Here is a 10,422-nt window from a genome sequence, read left to right on the forward strand (position 1 = left end):
CCAACTCTTCTTTTTAATTTGTATCTTAATGATTTGAAACAACTTGTGCATGATCTAGCTGCATATACCCTTATTATAAAAAGTACAAAAATAACTACTGTCTATGCTAGTGATGTAATTTTATTGTCACTAACAAGAAATGGCATCTTTATCTTACTGGAAAATAGAGTGGCTTGAATTCAACTTTTCTATATTCAAAATCATCATTTTTGGCAGATAGTATTTGTAATTTAATTGGCTTATATCTAATGATTATATATAGCTGGCCGGCTCTTTCAGCTACTTAAAAGTACGTTTTGCAACTATTTTTCTCTGGTGGTTTCAGTAGAAAATGACGCTACTTAAAAGTAGATATTCCTTGGGCATGTTATTGACATTTGTTTGTTTATTTCTGGGGCTTGGGAGATTAGTAAAATCTATTTCAATTTTTTTCAGATACAAATCATAACATCCATGCCTACTCAGTAAATGTTGAATTAAAGAGTGAGGGAATGAACTTTGTAGCTTTGATTTTATCTTTCTTTCCCCCAAATGTTTTGAGAAAACAGTGTGTGAAAGTCTGGAGGAAAATTTTGCCCTTACTGACAGGTCCTCCACTGAAAACCCCCACATGGAGGCAAGGTGGCCAGCCATTTGGGTCTTGGTTAGGAGCCTTCATTTTTCATCTTCCTTTTTTTATTTTTATTTTTTAAATTTTTAATGACCAAAACAAAACATCTAAAACCATACCTTTTGGAAGAGCCACTTGTTCTTGCCCGTCTTTTACCTCTCTTTGAATTTGACTTTGGCCTTCCTTTGGGCCTTGTGTTTAAGAGCAGGGTCTCTGAAGACATCCTTGTTGATGACAGTTTTGTCCAAGGGGGTATCCACAGAGTGCCTTGTGGGCATGAGGTGATTGTAGTTATAAACTTTCACAAAAGACTTGATCTTTGACCTCTGGGTGCTCTTCTTGCCCATGGCAGCCGTCACCTTGCAAGGATAACAGTCAATTCCAGCCACCAGAGAACAGCTGTCGGGGCATTCTAAGGTGCCATCATCAATGTTCTTCACAATGATGGCTTTGCATCCAGAATAGCATCCGGTGTAGTGTCTGGCCTGGACCAACACTACTTTCCCAGGTTTTATGAACTTGCCCATTTTGACAGCAACCACCCAGGCCTACCTTCGTCTTCTTTAAGGGAAGTGAATCTACCTCCTACTTGGTTGATTTTTAGGGCATATGGACAATCTTTTTTTACCAACACAGATTTTATGCAGTTCATAGTCTTGTCAAATATTACAATTTGGACATCTCTTTTGACCAATTCCTACCAAAAGCTTAATTAGAAGACTTAGCAGTTCTAATCGACAGCAGAACATATAGTTATTATTTTTTTTTTCGTTTTAGAGACAAGGTCTTGCTCCATCACCAGGCTGGAGTGCAGTGACATGATCGTAGCTCACTGTAGCCTTGAATTTGTGGGCTCAAGTAATGTTCCCTACACCTCAGCCTCCATTAAGGATATATTGTTCTTTCATTATCCTAGATAAGTGTTGCTCGATAGAACTTTCTGCATTGATGGAAATGTTCTGTAATTGTGTGTCCGTCGTTAATAGTCACTAGCCATGTGTGGCTATTGAGCATTTGAAATGTGGCTGTTAAAACAAAATAATGGTACTGAAAATGTTTTATTTAATTTTAATGACGTTTAAATAGCCACTCATGCCAGTGGCTTCCATATTGAACAGCACAACTCTGTAATTCTAAATTTTATCCCTGAATCAAGCTGAAGTATTTCTTCTTTGGCTTCCCAAAGAATAGCATTTATTGAATAGCAAATTTCTATTTTTTCCTTAATCATGGTTTTAAAACATATTCTCACTTTCTTGGACACTCCCCCATCAAAGGATGGAGACTAAAATACCCTTCATTTGAATATAGGTTGGTCTTAGTGGCTTGATGCTAGCAAACAGGATGTGTTAGGAGTGATACTATGTGATTTTTGAGGCTAGCTCATAAAAGGTGCTAAAGTTGGCTTGGCTGTCTCCCTCTCAGCACTCGAGCTTCCATGTAAGAGTTCTAGCTGCTCTAACACTGCCATGCTGGAGTCACATGGAGGGACCTCCGAGAGATACCTGAAGAGGACCAACTGTTCTAGCCTCCAGCTGTTTGAATCTTCCTAGCTTAGGCTCCAGGTTACTTCAGACCCAGTCACTTTGTGACTACATTTCTATAAGAGACTCTAAGTGAGAATTGCTTAGCTTAGCCCCTCTATCCCCAGTAAGATAATAATACACAATACTGTCACTTTAAGCCACTATTTTGGTGTTGTGCAGCGATAGATAACTGGAACACTCTTGTAAAAGGATACTGCAGGAAATAGTTCTATGAAACTTTCTGGCGTATTCATTGTTGGGATTTTTGAGTACAAAGTTTACTACATCAATTTCTTTTGAATTTTAATAACAGGAAAATCTGTATTTTCTTGAGCAATCAATAGACTTTTACTTTAATACATTTTTGCTTTGGTTGCTATGAAGCTCAAAGCTAAATTTATGCCCCACTTCATAAGTAAATAGGACCATCAATAATTTATTTCTATGCGTTTGCTTTTTATTTGGCCTTATCTTACAGTTTTTTAAAAATTTACCTTGTTCCTTTTTAAAGACCTTAATACAGTATATATTTTGTCAAGCCATTTCCAAAAGTGAATGCAAATAATATTGGGCTTTTGCTGAACCAGTGTGAGCTGTAAGATCATCCAGTAGATTAGCAATGATGGCTGAGAGAGCTCTGGAATTTTATAACTCTTCAATGACCTTATTTTATAGGAAGACAATAAGGCTCTGAAAACTGAAGTGACTGCTGAAGTATACACAGCTAGTGGGCAGCAAAATCTCAGCCCAGGAGAAGGTGTGTCTTACTCCTCATTCAACCATATAGCACTCATTGGTCAGATACTGATTCTTTATTAACTGTCAGCTGTGGGTCTGTTTGCTTGAGGATGGGATGGTGGTACAAAGATAAATAAGAGTCAGCTGAGGAATTGAATCTCCAGATTATGCCTGGTGGGATATAGTACATGTGTTTAAATATAAAGTAATATATAACATAAAAGAGGCACAAGTGAAGTTTTTTGAATGTTCAGAGGAATGAGAGGTCACTTCCAACTGGGCAATCACAAAAGCTTCAGGAAAAAGTGATGTTGAGTTAGGCCTGGAAGGATGGACATGCTTCACACGTGCAGATATTAGGAGAGATGATGGGGCAAAGCAAGAGAAGATTAGCTGCCGTGAGTTGAATACTAGGAATTTTAGGCCATGTGGCATTTGGTGGGGATGATATTTTGAGCAGGGGGATTGTGCCACATCTCAAATTACACCAGGCAAGTAGTTGCTTACTATTCTGTTTATGGGATCAACCCTGTCAAGGGCATGCGACCAGCAAATGTGGATGGGAAGCATGAGAGAGAGAGAGAGAGATAGAGAGAGAGAGAGAGACAGAGAGAATGCTAACTAAAGCTTCTACATAGCTGACTGCTCAGAAAACCCAACACATGGGGCTATGTTCTGAAGTAACTGCCTAAAACCTTTATCAACAAATAGTTTTTAGACTTTGGTATGGAGGAGAAAATTCTGGAAGAGAATCTACAACATTTTACAACACTGCAAACAGGGGGCATTTCAGGACATCCCTGAGGAACACAGCAGCATGCTCTGCTTCCTCTTAGACGGCCTTGCATTTCTTACAGTCTCCTTGTGACCACAGGACCCTGGTGATCCATGGAGCAGTAAGCCCAGCAAAGCCTAAGAGTGGGGCTCTGGAGGGACAGGTCTGCTGTTCTTTGTAGAGATTGATGGATTTGTTATAATTAGTAATAGGTGGCTTTCCTGAAATTCTGCAATTACCTCTTGAAATAGGGAAATCTCTGATCACATGGGTAGGATATTGCTAAAGAGGTGAAAACTTACTTGGGCCATTTAAACAGGTTCCTGCCAGTTTCCTATAAATGAAAGTTTAAATAATCTTCCTTTCTCAGTTAGGAAGAAAATCAATATCTGATTACAGCAGAATTCAATGCCATTCTGCCTGATTCTTCTAGGCTTAGAAAACCCACAGAAGGCAGGAGCTCAGATGGATGAACCATGGTGTCCTGACTCAATGCAACTTCTCTTCTGTTTTCCATAGGGTGTTTCCAACGGTGTAAATCAACAATAATCATAGTTGCTATGTTAGTGTTGTACAATGCTGTACAGGCAATAACTTACTTTCACAAACATGTCTTATCTAATCTTCATAAAAATTCAATGAGTTGAATATTGCTCTCCTACTTTTACAGAGGAGAAAACTGAGGCACAGGTAACTAAAGCAAATTATCCTAGATCTTTGGATGAGCATGTATTAGTGATTAGGGTTTATGTCTGGTCTTAGGTGTAGAAATTCATTTGTGCTCTTGAGCAAGGTCCAAAGATGAGAGGCAGGATTGGGAACTGTAGGTGTAAGGGTGAGTTCAGAGCTGCATTGGGCAAACATCTGATCATCTAGGGATAGGCTGTCCCTACACAGGGACAATCTTTTACCAGTCTTCTCTCTGCTTGGGAAGGTAATCAGTGGCAGAGACCCTCACATCTGGGAGTGACTAAAGTTATATGTTCAGATCTTTCATTTTTTTCAAATGAGGAAGCTGAGGTTGAGTGAAGTTAGATGGCTTGCAAAGACTCACACAACTAACTGGTGATGAAAATGGGATAATTACCCAGTTTTCTACTCTTACACTGGAATTTCTGCCACTGCACCTAGATGCTCTTCCTGCTTTACTCTCTCTTTCGATTAGATAGAAGTGTGTTTACAACGTAAAGTGATTGGGCATTTGTTAGGTTAAGTGGAATAAAAGTAACAGTTGCTACTATTCATTGAACACCTATGATGTGCTACATTGTGTGCTAGATACTTATGCATAATTTTTCATCTTCACAAGAACTCTGCAAAGTCTCTCTCTCTCTCTCTCTATATATATACACACATATATACACATATATGTGTATATATATATGTATATATATATATACACATATATGTGTATATATGTGTGTATATATATATATCGAGACAGAGTCTTACTGGAGTGCAGTGGTGTGATCTTGGCTCACTGTAACTTCCATCTCCTGGGTTCAAGCTATTCTCCTGCCTCAGCCTCCCAAGTAGCTGAGATTACAGGTGCCCCCCACCATGCCCAGCTAGTTTTTTTTGTTGTTGTACTTTTAGTAGAGATGGGATTTCACCATGTTGGCCAGGCTGGTTTCGAACTCCTGACGTCAAGTGATCTGCCCTCCTTGGCTTCCCAAAGTGCTGGGATTACAGGCGTGAGCCACCGCGCCTGGCCCTGCAAAGTCTGTATTTTTATCTCTGTGAGGATACTGGGACCAGTGATGAGGAGGGACTTGCCAAGACAATTTCGAGCCCATGCTCTTTTTGTTGTGCAGTGTGGCCTCTGCAATAATTTATCTTTTGTCCTAGAAAACAGAAATATTTGAATTTTTTATGTGGTCAAATATCACTTGTTGGAAATCATTAAAATTCAAATTGTCTGCATTTATTCCTAGAACTATACCTGATTAAAAAGGGAGATAAGGGAGATGAATCAGTTATCGCCTTTAAACAGAGTCTTTAGAAGTCTTGATTAATAAGTACGTTTCAACATGAAGGAAAACCAACATTTTTTTTACAACTATAATTCAAGTTGTATGCTTAAGTAATTTTTTTTTTAAAAGAGAGATGTTTTGTTTTTAACCCTTATTCCTCTAGCATGCTGGCGCAGAGTTCTAGAGTCACCTTTGTATTAATTAGTTCTTTCCTTCAAATTCAAATACCTTTAGAATAGCTAAGGATATTTATCATTTAAATTCAGAGTTTGATACACTTGCTTCCTCTTAGCATCTGTGATATGCTGTCCAAATTCAAAAAAAAAAAAAAAGCATTTTTTTTTTCTTTGTTTCACTTGGAAGACTTTAGGAAATGGGAAAGTCTGAGCACTATGCCTTCCAGGAAGGATTTGGATCACCGATGGGCAGTATGAAATTTTTTGGGCTTGGGAACCAGAAGGGAAAGGGTGCCAGGAGGTGGAAAAATGGTACTGACAGGGATGTGGCTGTTCCTGGCCAGTGAGCCCTGAAATCCTGATGTGACATAGGTGGCTAATTACTGCACTGTGTAGAGGTGTCATGATGCGTCTTTCAGCATGATTCCAGACACAGCACCTCTGTCATTTGACTCCACTCTTTTAACATGGATCCTCGGCTTCCACCTGCATAACCTCGCATGGTCACATCTCCCACAGAAATGAAGGAAGAGCCTTCTTCCCTGAAACAGCAGGGACTTTTGTGAAGTTCATCATGATGCTGCTTTTTAATTGGCTGTCTTGGCCTTTTACTTGTTTTCTGACCCTTGGACTTGCATTGCTCCCTGGTGCCTGCGGGTTTCCTGGTTTCTAACTGCTGGCTTGGTTTTTAACCTAGACGCTTAACCTGGACTCCTGATATGCATGTGATTTCTGGCTTCTCATTTGGCTCGGAGCCTTATTGACTTTTCCTGTTCCCAGTCCTGCCTGTAATTCTTAGACTTGTTGTATTTTTCTACCTGGCTTCCTACCTTGGCCCTGGGACTCTTTGTCAACACCAGTCTTAATCCAATAGAGAGACTTGATCTCATTGGGCAGCCAGGTAAACAAGAAGACTGGTGAAGGGGTTGAGAAACTCACATCTTCATCTAGCATTTGGCACAATTCTCATGGCCTTTCTGATCATGGAGTTGACTTTATGTAATAAGTGTTCAAAGAATGCTTGAACAGAAAAAAATTTTGTAAACAAGAGACAGTAATTGTTATTCTTTCCAGTGTTGAGTTAGCTACACCTCTGTAAATTGTAACATAGAGTTCCAAATTTATATTGAATTCCTGCGGTGTCCTGAAATTGGGGTCAGTCTACCTTTCCAAAGAAGACCATACACATTTCTGTGACACAGGATCTTTTATATAGGATTCATGGGTAATAATTTCTGCTGCTCCTTCCTTATTCCAAAAGTGAACAAAAGTCAGTTTTTCACACAGGTAAAGTTACTAAAATTGTGGTAGGTGAAGTTACTAAAGCTGTAGTAACTTTACCTGTGTGAAATCCTAACTTACCTCAATAGGATATTATTAAAGAAAGGAGAATTTCCACATTCAAGATAACTAATCCAAATCAAGATCTTCAGTTGGGAAAACCAGACTCAACAATATCAGATCCTGGCATAGCTCTGGCATGTTGTCTTGCAGGTATGTTGAGAGTATACAACTATGGGTAACCTCTTGGGCAAAGGAGCTCAAGATTAATTTCTTGTCATTTTCCACAAATGTATCAATGCGTCTACAAAGTAAAATGGGATGGATTCTCAAATGTCAGTTCTTTCAAACCATTGTTCTTAAGAATTCAGGTTGAGTTTATTTCTAGAATTTTAACTGATCATGACAGATAGATCTATGAGTCATTGTCATCTCTTAGAAGCTCATGATGATTTTAAGGGCATGTTGTAACCACTTCTTTAACCAAAATCAGGCAATTTCAGGTGTGGCCCATAAGTAGTTAATTCCACAATGTTGCATTTTTTATGCTCCACTTGCAGCTGATTTTTGAGCTGTAGGGTTTGGTGGGGTTGGGAGTGTTGACCTCAGGAAGGATTTGCCACAGTGCTTGGCAATCACGTGACACACCAGCTATTCCTTCCCATCATTAACTTGGCATTGACTGGACAAGCAACAGGGCACCATTCCAGGTGTGTGTTGAAATTCTCTGGTGTCCTTTGAAATCCTGAGCAACAATTTCCTCCCATTGTGCAACTCAAGAACTCTGATAAACAGTGTGTTTGGCATTCTGTTCCTGGAAATGTCTCTTACAGAGGCCACCTATGGGTGTTCTAGAGTTGACTGAGGGACAGTCAGTGTTGGATGATGCCACAGAGGCTACCAGCTAAGTCTGTGTGGCAACAAAACACATCCTGTATAAGCAGAGACAGAGATGAGCAGGGGAAAACCCAAGCAGGATGTAGAAACAAATTAAAGGATGTATCACTCAGGCAACCAAGGTCATGGAGAGCAGAATAGAGCACCAAGAAAAGAGTTCCTGATAAACCAATGCACTAATTGGAAGTGTTTGTGGTGATGTGAAGAAGGACCCTGGAGGCCTCCAGGGTGAGTTAAGGCAAGCAATCAACATGTCAAGGTAATTTGTTAGCAGTACTGGCTTTGGGTTAAGGTGTATAAACCTGCCTGTTGTGATGTATGAAGCCTGCTAACCGGAGGAAACTTGGCCATAGAAGGACAGCAGCAAAATGGCACTTGCTTGGAACTGACAAGAGGAACCTTCTGTACCTGTATCTGTACCTGTATCATCTGTCCCATGAAGGCAGGCCCTAATTACAAACCACTTATCTAGATGAAGTGGTGGGCATGGCCTCTCTATATGACCACAGGATATTTCCAAGTTTCCCTGATCTTGCTGAGTAGTTCTTATGAAAGGATGCTCTCAAAGAGCTGCAAGAGAAATAAAGGCTTTAATGAATGTGCATTTCTACAGGCCAAGCAGACCTAATTTGCCCTCTGAATTCACACCAGCTGTGCATACCCCTCACCGACTCATTCAGACCATACTGGTTGTGCACACTTTTCACGATCTCATTGACCCTGCAGTGACCCTGCTTTACACTTGAATGATCCCACGAACCCAGACTGACTGTGCACAGCCTCACCTTCCCACTGAGCCCCCATAGGTTATACATAACACACCACATTGTCACTCTCACAGTTGGCTCTGTACATTTCTCACTCTTCTGCTAAGCTCACACCCTTCACCATCTTAGTGATTTCATATCCACTTTGCACTGAGCTCAGCTGAGATCACATGGCCCACTGCATTGACTTCACACAGATTATACAATGCTATGACATCACCCACTCTTTGGCCACTCAATATCTGTTTTTCTATTCTTCCTAGAAATAAACCCTGGTTTTACTTTATGCACAGCTAAGAGACAACATTTCCTAGCCTCCCTTGCATTCTTATAACATTTTGTTGTATGATTAACTTCTAGCTAATGAGATTTGAACAGACGGGTTTGGGTGGGATTTCTGAGGGTGTTCCTTGAAGTGAGACAAAATTCTGGGGTCTAATCTTTTGACCTTAGTCTTTCCATTTTCCCTCCCCCACTGGCCCCTTTAGTTTTGAAAACAGATAGGTTGGTGAGATTTCATCATTCATCTTGTGACTTTGAGAATGGAAGCCACTTAATAAGAATGGTTGGTCCATAAGTTGGAGGGGACCTGAGATCTTGATAACTTTATGGGGCAACAAAACCACTTCCTGGGCCTTCTATCTTGACTTCTTTTATGGAAGAAGATGAGCCCCCCTAGTTCTGCTTAAGCCACTATATTTGGATCCCTGACACTACAGGTAACTGCAATTCGGTTTTTTTTTTTTTTTTGAGATGGAGTTTCACCCTTGTTGCCCAGGCTGGAGTGCAATGGCATGATCTCGGCTCACTGCAAACTCCGCCTCCCAGGTTCAAGTGATTCTCCTGCCTCAGCCTCCCAAGTAGCTGGGATTACAGGCATGAGCCACCACACGCGACTAATTTTGTATTTTTAGTAGAGGCAGGCTTTCTCCATGTTGGTCAGGCTGGTCCTGAACTCCTGACCCCAGGTGATCCACCTGCCTCGGCCTCCCAAAGTGCTGGGATTACAGGCGTGAGCCACTGCGCCTAGCCAGGTGAATGCAATTCTTACTGGTGCAACCCCTCACCGTTCTACTGAGCCCACCCTGACTATGCATGTGCTTGTTATCCCCTCAGTCTATGTGTACTCCGTATGTTGTCATTTGACTGGGATGGTGCATATGTGGAACAGCTGTCTTTTACTTTTTTAAATGCTAAGAATAGCTTCTGAACTTTTCTTTTGACTTAGTCATATAAAGTAAGATGGATCAGATTCTCTGAGGTACATAAATCACATTCTGTAAATGTTAATGGGGAGACACTAACCCAGTACAATGCAAGTTGTACACAGGAATCAATACTCAGGTGATGCAGAGAGATGTTAGGATCAATGGTTCTTCCTTCCCTGAGTCAGCACCAAATCATGTCATGATGATTACTTGTGCATCATGGAGGCTGGGATAGGGTCTTCAATGGCAAACGTTGCCATTCCTTAGTGTAAATCTGAGTCTAACCCACTACCCTTCCCAAAAGACTGTATTTGAAAAAAATTTGCACACTAATATATTTTCCTTACCTTGCACTTTTCCCTCTAAAAATCAAAAGGAATAAAACTCAAGGTAGGGAGATAGCAACTGGAAAGCAGGAAGTAGAAAGATGGGCTCACATGAAGGCTGCCCAGTACAGGAATATGGTGTAAA

The 10,422-nt window shown here is 40.5% G+C and overlaps 1 protein-coding gene across 1 annotated transcript; it reads right to left on the minus strand.

Annotated features, from left to right (window-relative positions):
* Positions 1 to 762: 762 nt before the first annotated feature.
* On the minus strand, positions 763 to 1,137 carry LOC129012393 (large ribosomal subunit protein eL27-like). The gene has a single exon (XM_054448002.1). It carries the CDS (start codon positions 1,135 to 1,137, stop codon positions 763 to 765), a length of 375 nt encoding a protein of 124 aa, XP_054303977.1.
* Positions 1,138 to 10,422: the final 9,285 nt, after the last annotated feature.

This window comes from Pongo pygmaeus, chromosome 1, assembly GCF_028885625.2.
Source record: "Pongo pygmaeus isolate AG05252 chromosome 1, NHGRI_mPonPyg2-v2.0_pri, whole genome shotgun sequence".
In the NCBI taxonomy this organism is placed as follows: Eukaryota; Metazoa; Chordata; class Mammalia; order Primates; family Hominidae; genus Pongo; species Pongo pygmaeus.

Coding starts and splice junctions, on each gene's coding strand:
- LOC129012393 (XM_054448002.1), bottom strand. CDS start 1,137: ATGGGCAAGTTCATAAAACCTGGGAAAGTAGTGTTGGTCCAGGCCAGA.